Raw genomic sequence first — 18,096 nt, forward strand, 5'->3', positions numbered from 1 at the left:
GGGTGGGCTGCTACCAGTAGGGACCGGCGTGAACGCTCTGGAGACACCGGGCGGGCACAGGGACCCAGAGGCGCCATTTTGTGCGGCACGGGGGAACTACAACTCCCGGCGGCCTTTGCGCGAGAAGCACAACTTCCGTGTTGCCGTGGCAACGGCCGCGGCCTAGGCCTGGGCTGGAATCGGGGCTGGAAGCGGGACCGGGGAACTGAGGCACACAGAAAGCTCGCAGCTCGCTGTGGCCATGATAGAGGGGAAAGCTAGGTGCTCCCCCCGCCACCCTGTGAGGTGGTGTCAGCCCCCTCCCACCATGGTGTCCCTTCATGTTGTTACCCCTGGCCCACAGGACACTTTCCACTATCCCAGGTTGCTTCAAGCCCCATCCTCTTGAACACTTCCAAGGCTGGGGCAGCCACAGCTTCTCTGGGCAATCTCTGCCATGGCCTCACCACCCTCACAGGGAGGAATTTCTTCCCAAAATCCCACTTAAACCCACCCTCCCAGGGAAGGAGGTTCCTGGCTGGAAACTGCCCCTGAGGCTGCTGCTGTCCCATCTCCATCTCCCAGGGCTGTTCTTGCAGCTGGAGCCATCCCAGACACTTCCCCACTTCCTGGGACACCCACCAGGCAGGGACTGACCCTCTGCCAAGGAGGAGAGTGGGAATCTCCCTCCTTCTTCCCACCAGGAGGGCACAGCCCTGGGTTGGCTGGGTGAGAATGCTTATTTTGGGGGTCCACCTAAACACCTCCATCCTGTGCCTTCCAGAGGAATTATGTCCCCGTAGAAGATATCCAAGGGACTGCAGCTCCTACAGCAGGACCAGATCCAGCTGGAAAATGCGATCCAGAGGGTCAGGAGCCTGCAGTGCGAGTGGGATGGGAGTTGTGGGTGGCCCCCCACCCATCCCACCCCATCCCACTTTATCCCACCTTATCCCAAATTACTGCTAGTTCCAATGCTCCATTGCAGCCAAAACTCTACCTCTACACTAATTCATAATCAGTATTCTGTGAGGATAGCTAGAAAAATTTAAAAATACTAATTAGCAGCATAAAAAAATTTAGCTAAAAATTAAAAAGACATCACTACTAAGATAAAAAACTATCTATAAAAGTCCACCATGTAAACATCCATATCCCCAAAATTAAAGCTGATAAAAAGCACCAAAACAATCAACAAAAAATAAGTAAATATATTCTAGTGGGTGCAGTAGCATTTAATCAACACTAGACCCACCACAGATAGAAACAATTTATTTTATTGATCAAACAACAGAAAGAGCTGGTGAATTAAGTCATCAATAACCTGAATAATTAACAGACATATCCTGTTATTTATGATTCTGCACACACAGCAAAGCTGCTAATTAGGGCTATTAAACATATGAATCCCACAGGAACTGTCCCTCTTCCCACCCCACTGCAGGACATCCCCACCATCCACAGCCCCCTGAGCTCACTTTCACCTGATTTTATACCTCATTCTTCATTTTTTCACCCCATTCCTGGGGGAAAAAATCCCACCTCCCTTTCTCCACCCAAGAACACATTTTTCTCCCTGGGTCCCAGCTGGGTGACATTAAACTGTGAGATGGACACCCCATCTGGCTTTTTTTGGGGGGGATGCAACTTCCTGCCCTCCCCCTGCCCCCCAAGGTGCACCCCACCCCGTGCCCCCCAGACAGCACACAGCACCCCTTCCTTTGCTCACACCAGCTTTAATGCACCCGGTGTCCCTGCAATAGGGTCTGGGGGTGTCAGGAATGGTTCCCCTGCTCCCTCGGCGCGGCCGCTTACAGCTCGTACTCGTGCCACAGGCTGTGGGGACACAGCGGGGTCAGCGGGAAGGAAGGGCGGGGGAGGATGCCCTGTGCTCCCCATGCCACCCCATGCCACCCCACCCCATCCCATCCCACCCCATCCCATCCCATCCCATCCCATCCCATCCCATCCCATCCCATCCCATCCCATCCCATCCCATCCCACCTGTAGGTGACATCGGGGTTATCGCGGTGCTCCAGGAGGGCGTCACGGATGGGGCCGGGGGGGCTCAGCCCCAGCTCTTGTGCTCGCTCCCAGCGCTGCAGGCGGGTGATCCCTGCGGGATAGCGGGGGCTCAGCGGGGCCGGGGGGAGCCCAGGACCACCGGGGGAACCGGGGGAACCGGGGGTGCTCACCGCTGCAGGGTCCGTACTCCCAGGAGAGGTCGAAGCGCCGCAACATCTCCATGAGCGCCGGGTCCGGGGGGGGCTGCGAGGGGGCGCGGGGGCATTCCCGCACCTTCAGCTGCGCCTTGTCCTTGTCCTTATTCTTGTCCTTCCTGTCCTTGAGCCTGCCTGGGGGCCGCCCCGGGCCCCGCCGCCGCCGCGGGAAGGAGTCGGTGATGCGCCGGGGCTGCTCCATGTCCCTGCGCGACATGGAGCTGGCAGGGCCCCGCCACTACCGGGAACCGGGCGGGACCCGCCAGTACCGGGAACCAGCGGCAGGGACCCGCCCCTGGCCACGGCCGGGCGGAAGCGGCGGGGCCGGGCTGGGGAACAGGCCATGGGCACCCTCGGCCACTGCCACCTTCGCCACTGCCACCCTCGCGGTGGCCCCGGTCCCCCGCCCCGCTCGGCACCTCCCGGCTGTCACCAGGTGCTGTAACCTCCCCACGCTGTCCCTGCCAGCAGCCGCACTGTCACCCCCGCGGCAGTTCTGTCACCCCGAGGGCACTGTCACCTCCATCCCAGTGCTCCCTGTTCCCCTGGCAATGTCAGCCGTGTCAGTGATTGTCACCCCAGGCAATGCCACCTTCCATTTGTGCCCACTACGCTCTGGCATTGTCCCCCCTGTGACTGTCCCTATCACCTCAGGCACTGTCACCCCTGTGGCTTCTCCCTGTCAGCCTGGACATTGTCACTCCCATCCCAGCATTCCACCCTGGACACTGTCACCTCCCTGTCTGTCCCCATCAGCCCCCCAAACCATGACTCACGCTGTGAAACTGTCACTGTCTGCCCTGTCCCACTCTGTCCTGTGTGTCACTGTTTGTCCCCCCAGTGCCTGCCTGTCTCACCCCCAGCTGTGGTGACACTGCCCTGGTTCAGGGGGTAACACCGCAGGTGCCACCAGTGCAGATTTGCCTGTGGCTTTCAGCCCTCCCTTGGGGAACTGAGAATAACTGAGATGCACACCCTGGAACGGGGTGACTCCCAGGGGACACCGCCATGTGCCTCAGTGGTGACACGTGAGCCACCAAGCTGTGTCACCGCTGTAACCGTCAGTGCTGGGGGGACACAAAGCCCACAAAACTCCACACCACTGTTTAATTTGATGTCAGCACGAAGAGGGGACAGTGGGGCCTCAGGGCCCGTCCCTGTCCAGGCCGGGATTGTGCAGGATGTAGCGGCAGACCCCGGGCAGGCGCCGGTTCCCCAGCATCTCCTGGAGCTGCTGCATGGGCCGGTTGCCCAGCGCCGTGTGCCCGAAGGTGGGGAACCCGCGGGCGTGTGCCCGCTGCGCCGCCACCGTCAGGGCCACCTGCATGTGCCCGTGCCGCCGGTGCTCGGGCAGGGTGTAGCTGTGGGTGCCTGTCCCGAAATGATCCGTCAGCACCCAGGCCAGGGGCTGCCCGCTGCCGTCCTGCAGGCACACTTGCGGGAAGCGCCCCAAGATCTCAGCCAGGAAGCGCCGGCTGCGGGCGTTGCCCCCGTAGGGCCAGGTGTCGTTGAGCAGGTCCACGTGCGAGGGGCTCAGGGAGCCCACGCGCACCCCGGGGGCTGGTCTGGGCGAGGCAGGGGTCAGTGGGGCGCTCGGGGGTGTCCCTGTGTGGGGACGAGGGTGGGGGGCTCTCACCGGGGCTCCGGCATGGTGCTGGGGTCAGGGTGCCAGTAGGAGTAGTACTCGACAATGTCCAGCTCCACACCCTTCTTCCCTGCCAGGTCCTGGGACACTGTGGCCAGCCCATCCTGCAGCCCTGGGGATGGGGGTGTCAGGGGGTCCTGTTCCCCTGTACCCCACCATCCCTGTCCCCAGCCCCCCTGTGACCCCAGTGTCCTCCTCAGTGTCCCCAGGGGGCTACGTGGAATCCCGGTCCCTATTCCCAGCACTCAAATCCCTGCTTCCAGTGTGCCCAGTGCCCCAATCCCGCCCCCATCATCCCCAACTCCAACCCCAGTACTCCCAGTGTCCCCAAGGACCCACAAATCCAGCTGCAATGCTTCTCAGTGCCCCCAGCATGCCCAAGTCCAGCCCCAGTACTCCCAGTGTCCCCAATGTCCCACAAATCCAGCTGCAATGCTTCCCAGTGTCCCCAGCATGCCCAAGTCCAGCCCCAGTACTCCCCACAGAACCTTGTTTCCAGGGTACCCAGCAGAGCAATTCCCTGCTGCTGCCCAGCACCCCCAAATCCCTCCCCAGCACTTCCCACTGGTATCACCCACCAAACCCCACGCCAGCACACCAAATCAAACCTTCAGTGCTCCCCAGCACCCAAACACCCATCCCCAGCATCCCCCAGCACCCCCAATCCCCTCCACCAGTACCTCCCAGCTCCTCCCTGCCTCCACCAGCTCTCCCCGGTGTCCCACACTCCCAGATCATGCCCAGATCATGCCCAGCCCCTCCCCAGCACGCCCCCAGGATGTCCCCATGCCACCGATGAGGGTGACGGCGGCGTCCCAGCGCAGGCAGCCGGGGGTCTCCAGCAGCGCCCGGTACGCCCCCAGGTCCCGGTAGAATGCCGCCTGCGTGTTCCAGTAGCCATCGTTGGCCGGCACCTGGGGGCACCCATGGCTGCTCTGAGCACTCCTGGCACGTGCCAGGGCGCCGTGTCACCCCCCTCCTGCAGTGCCCCGTGTTCCCACTGGCCACCTCTCCGCTGGGCCGGGCCATCACGGCGCCAAATTCGGGCCACTTGTCCACCAGCACCTCGAACTGGCCAGGGTTGCCCCGGTTGATGTTCAGCACTGCCCCGAAGACCTTGGGGGAAAAGGGGGTCAGCCATGAGGGACAAGGAGGGGACAGATGGAGGTCAGGGATGGGGGCTTGATATGGGGGCAGATGTGGGGTCAGAGCTGAGGGGAGGGGGGCAGGTGTCGGGAACAGGGCAGCAAAAAGGGTCCCTAATGACACTGGGGTCCCCATCACCAGCAGGGCAAAGGGCAGGGGTGGTATTGGGGTCCCCCTCACAGCAAGGGGGATATTGGGGTCCCCATCACAGCAACAGATGAGTGACACTAGTGTCCCAGTCATGGCACAGTGCATGGGTGACAGCAGGGTCCCTGTGACTGGCAGGGTGGGGGTGGCACTGGGGTCCCCATCGTGGCACAGGGCAGGGGTGACAGTGGGGTCCCCATCACCGGCAGGGCGATGGGCAGGCTCTTCCTCAGGATCCCCTCCAGTTGCTGCAGATGGGCAGAGCACGTCAGGATCTTCATTGTCCTGCTGAGAGACCCTCAGTAACAGGGGGACAGGGCCACCAGGCATGGCCCCTGTCCCCATCCCTTTCCCCACGGTCCCCATCTCCTCCAGCACTCACCCTGCAACAGTCCTGAGTCTGTGGGTTCCGGGGGGCCGTGGAGTGGGAGTCTGGAGACTGTGTGGCACTTGGTGACAATGATTACCACAGCTGTCACGGGCCAGCAAGTGCCCCCTGCCTTGGGGGGCAGCGGGCAGGGTCCATCCTGCTGAACACTGGGCACTGGGCCAGCCCTGTGGCCACCTGAGGACGGGTGCCCGGCTGGGACACTCTGGGACATTGCCCCAGTGCCACCAGCTCCCCACGGATCCAGTGTCCCCCCACGGTCACGAAGCCATGCTGATCCTGAGGTGCCCAGCCCAGCTGCAGCTCCTGGAGGAGATCCTGCGGAAGAGCCTGCCCACCACCCTGCCGGTGACAGCCACCCCGAGGATCCCTGTCCCCTCTGCCCTGTCCTGCTGGTGACAGTGTCCCTGGGGAGCCCTCTGTCCCTCCCTCCCTCCCTCTCTGCTGGCAGTGAGGACCTGGGGACTCCTTTGTCCCCTCACCCTTGTCCTGTCAGTGCTGCTGATTCCCCGGACACCCCTGTCCCTGTCCCTGTCCCTGTTCCTGTCCCTGTCTCCTCTCCCCTGCCTTGCCAGTGATGAGGACCCTGGGACCCCTCTGCCTCCCCGCTTACCCTGCTGGTGACAAGGACCTCTCTGTCCCCTCTCCCCTGCCCTGCCACAGACAGAGACCCTGGGGTCTCTACTGCTCCCTCTCCCCTGCTGGTGAGGGGACCAGAGGGACTCTGGGCACCCCTCTGTCCCCTCTGCCCTCTCCTACAGGTGACAATGACCCTCTGTGCAGGTCCTGGGGACTGTGATGACAGTGGCCAGGGGGAACCCAGTCTGCCACGAGGTGCTGGTGGACTCCTGGCCCAATTTCAGCATTGTCCTGACCCGCCTGCGCCCAGAGGTGCTGCCCCAGGTGCTGCCCCCTGCAGCAGCACCCCACACCCCAGGGGCCTGGGAACTGGGGTGCCACCCTCAGCTCCATGTCCTTCCCAGGAGCACAGGGACCCCAGGGACCACTACACCAACCAGCTGGCCGTGTTCTACCGGGACAAGGGAGCCCTGCAGGCACTGCTGGAGGGCACTGAGGCGGTCACCTGGGAAAGAGCCTTCCAGATTCTGGGTAAGGATGGCACTGGGAGGACACAGGGCTCCTCTACCCTCCATCTGGGTCCCCTGTCTGGCTGACAGGGTGTCCCAGGGATGCAGGACGGGCTGGACCAGGCTGTGCAGGAGGTGGCCAGTGCCAGGGGGCTGAAGGTGGAGACGATCCGGTACCGGGCACTGATGAGCCCTGAGCCCCCCCAGCCTCGCAGGCAGTGAGTGAGGGGCACGGGGGGCCAGGGGACACTGGGGGGACATGGGACACTGGGGGCACATGGGCACTGAGAGATCAGTCACATCCCTGGGTGGCACATGGAGACCTGTCACACTTCTGGGTAGCACAGGGGGGTCATAGTCACCTCCCTTGGTGGCACAGCAGTCCCCAAGCACATCCCTGACAGGCACAGGGAGACATGAGTGGGATCACTGAGCACACCCCTGCATGGCACAGGGGTCCCCAGTCCCATTCCTAGGTAGTATGAGGGTCCCAGATTCCATCCCTGGGTGGCACAGAGGTTCCCAATCCCACTCCTGGGTGGTATAAGGGTCCCATATTCCACCCCTGGGTGGCACAGAGGTTCCAGTCCCATCCCTAGGGGAAACAAGGCTCTCATATTCCATCCCTGGGTAGCACAGAGGTTCCCAATCCCAGTCCTGGGTGGTATAAGGGTCCCATATTCCATCCCTGGGTGACACAGGGGGCCTCAATCCCACCCCTGGGTGGTATAAGGGTCCCATATTCCATCCCTGGGTGACACAGGGGGCCTCAATCCCACCCCTGGGTGGTATAAGGGTCCCATATTCCATCCCTGGATGGCACAGGGGTTCCTAGTCCCACCCCATCAGCCATCCCGGCTGGAACCAGCGTTCAGCATTCCCCCCTCTGCCGTGCCCTGTTGCAGGATGCCCCCGGGCCTGCGCCTGGCGCCCGTGTCCCCATCCCACATCGCTCTGCTCAACGCCACGTGGGCGCTGGGGGGCAATGCCCGCAGCCGGGCGTTCCTGCTGGGGCTGCTGCGGGCGCTGCCCTCCGCCTGCCTGCTGGGCCCGCGGGGCCGCCCGGTGTCCTGGAGCCTGCTGGACGGGCAGGGCTGCCTGCGCCACGGCTACACGGTGCCCGCCTGGCGCGGCCGCGGCCTCACCGGGCTCCTGCTGGCCGCGCTGGGCCGGGAGCTGCACGCCCGCCGCTTCCCCATCTACTGCGCCGTGCTGCCCCACAACACGGCCTCGCTGCACGCCCTGCAAGCCATCGGCTTCGTGCCGCAGCCCGGAACATTCCACATGATCCTGGGCACCCTCAAGTAGTGCCCAGGGAGGGGGTGCCATGGTGGGGGGTGTGCCTGTCCTTGGGGTGGGGTTACCTGGATCCCCACCCTGTGAGAGAGGTGAACACCTCAATCCCCACCCCGAGCTCGGCTTGGAGCCCTTCACTCTGATCCCTGCTGATGGCACTGACTGGGAAGAGCCCAAATTCCACACGGAGCTGTTACCGGCGTGCAGCACGGGAGAGGCGGGGGGCTGGAGGAAGGCTTTTATTCGTTCATACAAGAATAGATCTTCTGCAATAAATACCCCAATAAATAAACATCTCCAATAAATAAACACTCATAGACGCACCGGGACAGCGGCCGCGCCCCACGGCCTCGCCCCACCGCCCATCGATGGGCAACCATGGGGAGGCGGGGCTTGGGTGAGGGGCGGGGCCTGATGCGGGGAGGAGGCGGGGCTTGCTACACAGGCGGGTGGGCGGGGCTTATTGCCGTCTGGGGCGGAGCCTATTGCTCCGGGGGCGTGGCTTTCTGCTGGCTGGGGCGGGGCTTATTCCTATGCTCAGAGGGCGTTGGTCCTTTTTGGGATGGGCGGGGTTTTCACCCCCTCTGGAGATTTTAGGGATGGGGACAGGCACCCTGGGGGTTGGGGACACCATGGAGGGGCACTCGGGAGTCAGGACACCTGTCCCTTAAGACACAATATAGTGACGGAGGGGCTGCGGGGTGACTGTGGTGGCACTTTGGGGTGAGGAACTGTGCCCATTAGGCACAGCTCGGTGATGATAAGGATGTGGGGTGGCTTTGGCAGCACTCCGGGGTCAGGAGACAGTTTTGAAGGGACGCTGGTTGCGAAAAGGGGACATGGAGTGGCTTTGGTGGCACTTGGGGTCGGGAGACGCATCCCATACAGCAGAGTGTGGTGACAGAGGGGACGTGAGGTGGCTGTGGTGAGTGGCACTTGGGGTCAGGAGCCCCTCACTTAAGGCACCGTGATGAAAGTGGGATTGTGAGGTGGCTGTGGTGGCACTTAGGAGTCAGAAACCCTATTTCTCAAAGCACACTGGTGGAGGACAGGGAACATGGGGTGGCCATGGTGGCACTTGGGGTCAGGAGCCCTGTTCCTTAAGGCACAGTATGATGATGATGATGATGATGATGACAGAGGGGCTGCAGGATGGCTGTGGTGACACGTGATGTCAGGAGCCCCATCTTTCAAGGCACTGCCAGGTGATGATGAGGTTGTGGGGTGCTTTGGGGGTCAGGAGCCCCATTTCTCAAGGCACACGCGTGGTGGAAGAGGGGACCTGCGTGGCCGTGGTGGCGCTGTGGACTCGTGAGCCCAGCAGGTGCTCAGAACCCCCTCGCCTCCAGCCGCAGGGTGACCACGGCGGGCGGCACCTTCTTCTTGAGGCGGTTGAAGTCCTTGGCCGAGCGCCAGAGCCAGGTCTGCAGCTCCTTCAGCAGCCAGAAATCATCCATCTTCTTCAGGAAGTCATTGGGGGCGGCGGGCGCGCCGGGGGGCCCGGCGGGGGGCGCGGCGGGCCCGGCGGGCAGCGGGTACCCCAGCGAGGACATGACGCCGCCGATGCTGAGCACCAGCCCCTGCAGGCTGGCGCAGAAGTGGGCGAGGCGGTGGCGCAGCTCGGCCGTGCCCACCTGCCCGTCCAGCACCCGCAGGTAGCAGAGCAGGCGGCTGTAGGCCCGGTAGTTGGCGGCCAGGCGCGCGTTGTCCGTCAGGCCCCGCCACAGGTCCAGGTCCACGGTGGCGCTGGGCACGCGTGGCTCGGCGCGCACCAGCCGCGGCGGGTTGAAGTCGGGCTCATTGAAGGGGGGGCCCAGGTAGTTCAGCTGGAAGGGAACAGGGGTGCCAGGGGTCAGGGATACGAATCCCCCCCGTGCCCAGCCTCCGCGTCCCGCTCGTCCCGCTCATCCCGGCTCTCCCTTCTCCTGCCGCATCCTCCCTCGCGCCCTGCCCGAGCCGGAGGCTCCAGCACGGCCCGGGCGGTGCCACCGTCACCGCTTGGCACCGAACGTGCCGGCCCCGCCGAGGGCACGTCAGGGCAGGGACGGGGAACCTCCGGGTGAGTCGGCGACGCCGGCGGGGAGGGAGAGGCGGATGCCCGCGCCCATGACGGAATCACGGGCCGAGGGGAGGGTGCCCGGGAGCCGCCCTGCGCCCCGGGGGCGATGAGGCATTTCCGCGCCCTCCGGCGTGGGAGCAGCTGGGCACGGGGTGGATATCCCGGGGGGTGCCGGGTCGGGGACTCACGTAGGTGCCGGCGAGGGTGCGGAGCTGGTGCTCCAGGTAGCGGGTCAGGTCGTACGTCTGCTGGATGGACTGGCCGGCGCCCAGCTCCTCGGAGCAGTTCAGCGCCGGCAGCGCCGGCAGGTTGCAAAGCGCGGCGCACAGGAAGGTGAAGATCCCCCAAGAGTCACCTGTGGGGGACACACAGCACCTCAGGGGGAGTGACAGGGACACTCCGTCTCCGTGTGTGCGGCGCTGAGCCTGCAGAGTATCCCTGAGTCACCCGTCTGAGCGCGGGGAAACCGAGACACGGAGGTGGGGAGGGTGGGGTCCCCCTCACCTCAGCAGCCCCCCGGAGCAGCAGGAACCCCCCACTTCAGCGCGGTGACCCCCCGGCTCCCCTCGGAGCGCTCCCGCCCGCGGCTGCACCAACAATCCTTTATATGGTCTGGAGCAGCGCGGCCGCGGCATTCCCGCCGGGACACACGCCTGGGATATATTTGGGCACCGCCAACGCCGGAGCGGCCCGGGCACCCAGCGGGGACCCCCGCCGAGGGGCCACCGGGAATACGGGGGGGAGGAGGGTGGGAAGCGGCTCCGAGGAGCGGCCGGGGCGCGGGGCGACCTTTGCGGAGGCACCGGAAAGCGCCGGCGGGGTCCCCGTCATCATCGGCCTGACGTCAGGGCGGCCCCGGAGCGCGGCCCCGCCGGCCGGCGGCTCTGCAAAGGTCACGGCCCGCGGCCAGGACGCTCCGGCCAGCTGGCACCCCCGGCTCGCCACAGCCGGCCTTCCCGGCAGCGCCGCCCGGGAAAGCCCGGCCGCTGGCACGGCTCGGCACGGCGGGGCTCCTGCTGCGGGCAGCCCCCCGCGCCCCCGCGCGTCACCGCTCCCCGTCACCGGCCGCCCGTGACGCACGGCGGCCCTCGGGGACACCCCGGCTCCGGCCACAATGGCATCACCGCCGTGGGTGTCCTGAAAGCTGCAAGGCTCGCTGTGGGGGATGCGAGTGCCCCGTGAGTGTGCAAGGCACTGTCACAGCTGGGAGGCACCCCGGAGGTGTGCAGGACACTGTCACACCTGGGAGGCACCCCGTGGGTGTGCAGGACACTTGTGACACCTCTGGGATACGTCCAGGGCACACCTGGGATGCACCTTGTGTGTCTGCATCACACAGGCGTGGGGAACGCGGCACTTTCCAGGCGTGTGACACCAAGCAGTGTGACACTGTGCACCACACGCATGAGACACCACCCAGGCGTGTCACCTCCCACACGGGCGTGTGACACGTGTGGCACTCACGGGACATGCCAGGCGAGTGTGCAAGGTGCTGTGCACATACCCCATCGGGGGGGACACTCCGTTAGGTGCCACCCACGTGTGACACACCACGCACACACCACACCTCACCGTGCTGTGACACCCCACGTGGCACCACGTGCCCCCGTGTCCCCTGGTCATGCATCCCAGTGTGTCCCGGTGCCTCCCGGTGCCTCCCGGTGCACAGAGCGTGCGACTGGCTCCCCGTGCGTGCGAGCGTGGGCCGGGGGGGGCGGCGGGGGGGCCGCGGTGACTCACAGCACACAGAACCCCCCCCCCGGTGTTTGCTTTGGCCGGACCCTCGCCCGCCGCCGGCTCCGGTTTCCAGGCGGGATTTACACCCGCCCCGGCCTGGCCAGTGCCAAACCAAACACAGCCGGGGAGCGGGATGGGGGGGGACGGCAGGGATGGGAGGTTGGGATGGAGCCACGGTGGATCCCGGGCAGGTGGCCCGGACACGAGGATGAGCATGAGGATGATGAAGGAAGGGGATGGAGGTGGGTGTCTGAGGGACGGGAATGGTGGGATGCAGAGAATGGATGGCGCTGGGCAGCGGTGACCATGACTCAGTGACGATGGTGACCCTGGCAGGGCAGTGACAGTGACTGGGGCACAGCTGAGACAGTAGCCATGACACAGCAGTGACAGTGACACTGCACAGTAATGAGGGTGACCATGACACAGCAGTGACAGTGACTGGGGCACAGCACTGACGGTGACAGTGGCACAGCGGTGACAGTGGCACAGCACTGACAGTGACCGTGTCACAGCAGTGACAATGGCCCAGCCACAGCGGGTGCCCCCGCTGTCCCCTGCCCACCCGTGTCCCCGCGGCTGGCGCCGGGCACCCACCGGCACAGACAGTGGAGGAGGGAGGCTCCAGCCGGCACAGCTGGATCCCGGTGACGTCGGAGAGGAAGAGCCCGAGGGTTTCAAAACCGGCCCTGGAGCGCGGCCAGGATGCTCCCAGCCCACGTAAGCAGCTCATGGCGTGCCTGCCCGGGGTCACCCGCTGGGCCCTGGGGACACCCGAGGAGCCGGGGTGACGGGGGGCCAGGGCAGCGGGCACTCCCTGCTCTGCCGGTGCACCCACCCGGACACACCGGTGCTGCCACGGACACCCACCGCACACGTGGCAGCGGGGACGTGGCTCGCCCCCTTTGGGGTGACACCCGGGACCCCTGGCCTGCCACCCAACCAGCAGCGCAGGCAGCAGCGCTGGCCAGACCTCCCGGCCAGCGGCCGAGGCAGGAATTCGGCCACGGAGACGGTGAGCTGTTCCCTGGGCATGCTGTGGGCAGAGCCGCCGAGGGCTGAGCGACCACAGCCCGCCCAGAGCCGCTTTCCCGAAAGGCTGGTGGCGGGGGCGGCAGCCGGGAAGGGGAGACCCCCCGGCCCCGGAGCCCCCGGCAGAGGACGGGGCCGAGCCGGCCCCCGACGCCGCGGCGGGAGCTGCCCTATCTGATGGGCCGGCGTCCAGCGGCCAACAGAGCCCCGTCCCACCCCGCAGCCCCGCTCCTGGGGCCAGCACGGGAGGTCTCGCCGTGGCCAGGCATGACTGTGGCACAGAGGACAAAGCAGCCCTGTCCCCGCTACCCCAGCCACTGTCCTGGCCACCAATGGGCATCGCTTAACCCCTCACGGGGCGTTTCCCAGTCCAGTGTGGCCGCCAGCTCCGAGGGGCCTGGAGTGGGTGACGCTCAAGGGCTCATGGACAGCCGCCTCCGTGTCCCCACACTGCTGGCATTTAACCCCGCTTTGTCTGGGGAGGTGACACCACAGCGCAGCAGCGTCCCTGTGGAGCTGGCACGGTGGGGACACGGGGATGCTCACCTTCCACACCCAGATACCACAGACACAGCATTCCCCGAGGTCCAGCAGGAAGAACATGTGCGCCCTTGCTCCCCAACAGCACCCACGGCCACCACTGCGGGGTCCCCATCCCATCCATCCCATTCTGCCGCACTCCATCCCATCCATCCCATCCATCCCATCCCATCCCATCCCATCCATCCCATCCGTGGCAAAGCTGCCGTGCCAGGGGCGGGTGGTGGCGCGGGGGGCTCATGGCCCCGCGTCCCCCCCGGTGCGGGCCGTGCCTGCGCTCGCTCGCGGCGCTGAGTGTTTACATCCTGTCTCCTCCGTGTGTTTATAAATGCGGCCGCGCACGGGAGACTCCAGCGAGGCCGTAATTAGCTGGGCCTGGATTTCCCATCCAGCTCCGGCTCCAGCCAGCGGCACCATGGAAACACCCCCGCCGGCGAGGGGGGCGCAGGCCCCTAATCCCAACCAGACCCCGCTGCCCCACACGCACGCCCGGGAGCCTCGCGAGGCACCTCCATCCCTTCCCGCCGCTCCCGGAGCGGGTCACGGAGCCACCGAGCCCTTCCAGGAGCGTTCTGGGGGCTCACCAGCACAGAGCCAAGCTGGCCGCTCTGCAGAGGGGCAGGGGACCCCCGGTGCCAGCCCTGGTGGCACCGCGGAGCCGTGGGTGACACGCCGCGGCACCTCCGGACCCGCTGGCATGGCTGGCCACGGGGACACCGCTGAGCCATGGCGTGGGACCAGCAGCTCCGGTGGGCACAGCCTTGCCCTGATGTCCCCACAGCACCCTGCTGAGGCCTGGGACGCCTCTGTCACCCACAGGACACGTGCCACACGCAGCCACAGCACTGCCGGGCCAGCTGCTTCCCAGATATCCCCGATACCCCAGATATCCCATCCAGGAGCGCATCCCCACCAGCCCGCCGCCACGCTGGGACGGTGGTGCTGGCACGGTGGCACCGGGACGCTGGCGCTGCAGCCCCGGGGGGTGCGGGGCGATGATTTATGGGGCTCGGTGCCACTTAGCAGGGCATAAATCTCCCCCCAGCGCGGCCCTGTAAGCAGAGCCCTCCGCATTTCCCTGCGGAGCCTGCGCCTAATGCAGCCCAGATGTGCGGCCGCCACCGTGCCCTCGCACCGCCCGCTAAATAGGGACAGCGGGGATGCCGAGAGTCCCCGAGCCCTGCCGGGGACACGGCCCGGCCGGGGATGTCCCGGAACGGGAACGGGGTCCCGGCGGCCGAGCTCCAGCGCCGCGGCTCCTCCTCGGCGTCCCCGTCCCCGCCCGTCCCCGCAGGCCTCGGCACCGGCCGTGCCACCGGTTCGGCCACGTCCGCCGGGCCCGGCGGCGGCGGGAAGGGGGAGAGGAAGGGGCGAGGGAGGGCGATGGAGCCGCCGGGGATCCCGGCCTCGCTTTTCCGGTTCCCCGGCGCTCGCCCCGCTGTGCCCGTCCTGCGTCACGGCGGCACCGCGGGAGCTGGAGCCGAACCCGGCGCCGGCCTCGTGCTGCCCCGGCCCCGGTCCCGCCGCCCGGGACCCCGGGGAGCCTGGCGGGGCCCACACTTTGACCTTTTAAGGGTGTTTTCCAGCATTTTCCGGGCGAGGAGCCCCCGGTGCCGGTGTGCCGCCAGGCCGGCCGGCCCCGCAGCAGCGCCGGGGGTGCCGGTGGCCGCTGGGGCCGAGGGAACAAAGCCGACCCCTCGCCAGCACCCCAAAACCCCTCTGCTGTGTGCCGCAGGAGCGACGCCGGCTCCAGCGGCGGCGTTCCGTGTCAAGCCCCGGAATCCAGCCCCGGGCAGGAAAACTAACTCTTCCAGCCCCCCATAAATCCCACCGACTTTCCTTTTCCTCCCCTCTGTCGGTCCCGGGGTTTAATTCTCCGTGCTCAGCGGCGGTTCCCTCCCTGGTAATCACAAACATGCATGGAAAAGAGGGAACGAGAGAAAGGGGGAAAAAAAAAAAAAAAAAGAACAACAACCCAACCTAGAGAGGGGAAAGTCTTAAATCAATCCCAAAGCCAGACAGACGTTTTAATCACATCAAATTAAAATCAGCAGTCGGTTTGGAAAGGGGGAGAAACTCCCGGCAGATGCAGGCAGGGGAGTTGGGGCAGCCCCCCGCCCCACACCCAGCGCCGCGGGCTTACCTGAGAGCTCCCCGGTTACATTTAGCATAGTCGGGGTGCAGGGGGATTTTGGGGGGCTCGGCTCTTGCTCGGCTCGCCCGCTCGCCTCAGCCCTGGCTCGCTGCTTCGCTTGCGCTCAGGGTTGGGTGGTGGTTTTTTTTTTGGTTGTTTTGTTTTTTTTGTTTTTTTTTTTTTTGGGTTGGTTTCTGTCTTTCTTTTCTTTTCTTTTTTTTTTTTTTTTCTTTCTTTCTTTTTTTTTTTTTTTTTTCCCCTCGGTCTCTATTTGTTTTGGTTTGGGCTCGCTCGGGTGTTAGGTGGAAAAAAAAAAAAAAAAAACCGGGCGGGTTGGGTGGGTTTTTGGGGTGTGGAGGGTTCGCACCGCGCTCCGGCTGCCTCGCTCGCCGCCGTTCCCCCCTTCCACCTCCCTTGATTTGCTCTTTTGATTGGGGTCCAGGAATGCAGGAATAAAAAAAAAAAAAGAAAAAGGAAAAAAAAAAAAAAACTGGAGCTCGCATCCACCCTCTCCAAGCTGCTGCCTCCTTCTTTCCTCTTTTTTTTTTTTTTTTCCCAATTCAAGTGTTAAGCAGAACCAGGTTGCTTTCAAGAATGTATTTGATGCAATTGTACACAAGAGCGGGCTCCATTCATTCCCTCCCTCTCCCCCCGGCCCCGGCTTTACCCCCCCTTTCCCCATCCCCATCCCCGGGGTCCCGGCACCGGGCAGAGGTGGGGAGGCTGGAGCCGAGCCCCGAGGCTGCGGAAGGCGGAGGGGAGGGAAGGGAAGAGGGGGGTCCCCCGGGGTGCCGCTGGCCGGGTAGGAAGGGGGGACCCCCGCTTTCTCCCTGGCTGCGCCCCCCGTGCGCTTCTGGCTCCCGCCCGGCTTTTGTTAAAGTGGCAGCGGCGGGGCCGGTGCGGGGCCGGTGCCGCTCGGCGGGGGGGTCTCCTACCTGCTCTCAGCTCCATGCGGGACGGGCGCGGGGCCGGGGCGCTGCGTGCGTGCTCTGGGCTCCCCGGGCGGGCAGGCAGCGGTCCCGCACACCGGCCCGGGACTGCGGCTCCCATTTGCCGCTCCGAGCCCTCTCGCCTCTCCTCCTCCCCGCGCACAGAGCCGAGAGCCCGGTCCCGGGGGGAGCACGGGGGGGACGGGACGGAGGGGGGGGTCCGGGGAGGGGAGGACGGGGGGGGACGGGGCGAGGTGCGGCGGAGCGGCTCCTCTGGCGGGGCCGGGGGGGGCGTGGGGTGCCAGCCTGCCCCCCCTTCCTTCCCCCCCCGGGGCAGCGGGGAGGAGTGGCGGAGGGATGGGGCCGGCCGGTGCGGGAAGGGTGGCGGCGGCGGGGCGGGGAGGGGGGGGGGGGGGGGTCCTCGGCTCTTCGCTGGCACGGCCAGCCCCCTCCCCTCCGGCCGAGAGAGGGGGTCCGGGGCCCGCGGACCCCCCCCGGCTCGGGGACCCGCAGCGCGGCGGGCGCTGCCCCGCCGGGACGGCGGCAGGTGAGCGGCGGAGCGGGGGGAGCGCGGCGGGGTCCCGGCGGCACAACCGGAGCCCCCCGGAGCGGCGGCGGCGGCTCAGCCCCGGGGGACCCTCCGTCCCGAGGGGGTGCTTCGCTTCTCCCGGCGCCCCCGGCCCACGCGGGGACGGGGAGGGACCCCCCCCAGCCCCTTTCCTCCGGGTGCCAGAGCCACTTTCTTCCCGATTATCCTCCCCCGTTAGGACAATCCCCGTCCCGGCGCCCACGGGGCCCTTGGCAATGATCGCGGCGTTCCCCGCAACCCACCGGGGGTGAGTGGGGTGGGCTGGGGGGGCGTGGGGAGACCCCCAGGGCCAAGTGGAGCCGCCGCCGGAGGGGAGGGGGCGACCCGACAGCCAGAGCCCCTCGTCCCTTCCCCTCGTGTCCCTCATCCATGAGTGGGTGCTGCCGCGGGGGCTCTCTCGGCGGGGAGAGGAACGTCCTGGCTCCCCCCAAAAAAAGCTTTGTTTAAAACAAAGGCGCTGGGAGCGCCGGGAAGGGCCGGGAGGTAACAGGCGGATTCGCTTCCACTCCAGACCCCGGCCCTGGCCAGGTCCGAGCCCTCCCGGCTGCCATTGCATCCTCCCGGCTTTCTGCGGGACGCGGGGTGCACAGCAGGACCCTCTTTTCCCAAACCCACCGCGACACTGGGTGCTGAAGTCATTAGCAGCAGTTTGGGGACCCCCCGTAGGGACAAACCACACACGGACGCGCTGCTGGCTGATTTATTGCTCGGGAAGTGCGGATTTGGTGTTGAATCCGCGAGGACGCGCCCAACAGACATGTCAGGGGTGACGAGGGGGGCTCTGGATCACCTCCCCGGGGTGAATGGGGGACGCTCCGCAGCCCTGGGGATCCGGAGGGGCTGCGGTGGTGCCGGACGGAGCTGCCCAAAGGATCCGCGGCTGGAGGGAGCCCCGGCCCGGCTCCCCGGCAGCGTGTCTGGGGGGGTCCGCTCGGCGTGGGGCCGGCCCCTCGCCCCCCCAGCCGCAGGGCAGGGTATCTGGTTTCCCCCCCGAGCCAGCAGATCCCGCCAGCAGCGCTGGAGCAGTTGGGAAAAGCCGCCGGCCCGTCCCCGGGGGTCTCCAGCCGGCCGAGGCGGCGAGGCTGCCCCTCGCTGCCTTCTCCCCTCCCCAAAACCCAGCGCTGCGCTTGGGTCTGGGGCGTTTTCCGGCTGCCACGGCTCCCGCTGG

The 18,096-nt window shown here is 66.0% G+C and overlaps 4 protein-coding genes across 5 annotated transcripts; 1 reads left to right on the forward strand and 3 right to left on the reverse strand.

Moving 5' to 3' along the window:
* Positions 1-1,240: 1,240 nt before the first annotated feature.
* POLD4 (DNA polymerase delta 4, accessory subunit) lies at positions 1,241-2,583 on the reverse strand. The gene is made up of 3 exons (XM_036385172.2): positions 2,175-2,583; positions 1,984-2,095; positions 1,241-1,815 (listed from the first exon to the last, which is right to left on the reverse strand). Exons 1-3 carry the CDS (start codon positions 2,413-2,415, stop codon positions 1,791-1,793), a joined length of 378 nt encoding a protein of 125 aa, XP_036241065.1. The 5' UTR covers positions 2,416-2,583; the 3' UTR covers positions 1,241-1,790.
* Positions 2,584-3,342: 759 nt separating this feature from the next.
* On the reverse strand, positions 3,343-5,417 carry LOC118687714 (glycine N-acyltransferase-like protein 3). Its single transcript, XM_036384817.1, has 5 exons — positions 5,340-5,417; positions 4,852-4,959; positions 4,637-4,757; positions 3,835-3,955; positions 3,343-3,763 (listed from the first exon to the last, which is right to left on the reverse strand). The coding sequence occupies exons 1-5, from the start codon at positions 5,415-5,417 to the stop codon at positions 3,343-3,345; spliced, it is 849 nt and encodes a 282-aa protein (XP_036240710.1).
* Positions 5,418-5,794: 377 nt separating this feature from the next.
* LOC118687823 (glycine-N-acyltransferase-like protein 3) lies at positions 5,795-7,920 on the forward strand. The gene is made up of 5 exons (XM_036384967.1): positions 5,795-5,872; positions 6,308-6,415; positions 6,508-6,634; positions 6,713-6,830; positions 7,518-7,920. Exons 1-5 carry the CDS (start codon positions 5,795-5,797, stop codon positions 7,918-7,920), a joined length of 834 nt encoding a protein of 277 aa, XP_036240860.1.
* Positions 7,921-9,200: 1,280 nt separating this feature from the next.
* Positions 9,201-16,376, reverse strand: CLCF1 (cardiotrophin like cytokine factor 1). 2 transcript variants are annotated; one of them, XM_036384897.2, is made up of 3 exons: positions 16,346-16,376; positions 10,156-10,322; positions 9,201-9,734 (listed from the first exon to the last, which is right to left on the reverse strand). In XM_036384897.2, exons 1-3 carry the CDS (start codon positions 16,359-16,361, stop codon positions 9,237-9,239), a joined length of 681 nt encoding a protein of 226 aa, XP_036240790.1. In that variant the 5' UTR covers positions 16,362-16,376; the 3' UTR covers positions 9,201-9,236. The 2 variants fall into 2 exon arrangements, with proteins under 2 accessions (XP_036240790.1, XP_036240789.1); XM_036384896.1 differs by lacking the exon at positions 16,346-16,376 and adding an exon at positions 15,420-15,447.
* Positions 16,377-18,096: the final 1,720 nt, after the last annotated feature.

The sequence above is a fragment of the Molothrus ater genome, chromosome 6 (assembly GCF_012460135.2).
Source record: "Molothrus ater isolate BHLD 08-10-18 breed brown headed cowbird chromosome 6, BPBGC_Mater_1.1, whole genome shotgun sequence".
Taxonomy (NCBI): domain Eukaryota; kingdom Metazoa; phylum Chordata; class Aves; order Passeriformes; family Icteridae; genus Molothrus; species Molothrus ater.

Coding starts and splice junctions, on each gene's coding strand:
- POLD4 (XM_036385172.2), bottom strand. CDS start 2,415: ATGTCGCGCAGGGACATGGAGCAGCCCCGGCGCATCACCGACTCCTTC. Junction 2,096..2,174: donor GGAGTACGGACCCTGCAGCG/GTGAGCACCCCC, acceptor GCTATCCCGCAG/GGATCACCCGCCTGCAGCGC. Junction 1,816..1,983: donor AACCCCGATGTCACCTACAG/GTGGGATGGGAT, acceptor GTGTCCCCACAG/CCTGTGGCACGAGTACGAGC.
- LOC118687714 (XM_036384817.1), bottom strand. CDS start 5,417: ATGAAGATCCTGACGTGCTCTGCCCATCTGCAGCAACTGGAGGGGATC. Junction 3,956..4,636: donor CGCCGCCGTCACCCTCATCG/GTGGCATGGGGA, acceptor CCCCATCCCCAG/GGCTGCAGGATGGGCTGGCC. Junction 3,764..3,834: donor AGCACCATGCCGGAGCCCCG/GTGAGAGCCCCC, acceptor TGCCTCGCCCAG/ACCAGCCCCCGGGGTGCGCG.
- LOC118687823 (XM_036384967.1), top strand. CDS start 5,795: ATGCTGATCCTGAGGTGCCCAGCCCAGCTGCAGCTCCTGGAGGAGATC. Junction 6,635..6,712: donor AAGAGCCTTCCAGATTCTGG/GTAAGGATGGCA, acceptor AGGGTGTCCCAG/GGATGCAGGACGGGCTGGAC. Junction 6,831..7,517: donor CCCCCCCAGCCTCGCAGGCA/GTGAGTGAGGGG, acceptor GCCCTGTTGCAG/GATGCCCCCGGGCCTGCGCC.
- CLCF1 (XM_036384896.1), bottom strand. CDS start 15,447: ATGCTAAATGTAACCGGGGAGCTCTCAG. Junction 10,323..15,419: donor TGTAACCGGGGAGCTCTCAG/GTAAGCCCGCGG, acceptor TGTCCCCCACAG/GTGACTCTTGGGGGATCTTC. Junction 9,735..10,155: donor GCACCCTCGCCGGCACCTAC/GTGAGTCCCCGA, acceptor GTTCCCTTCCAG/CTGAACTACCTGGGCCCCCC.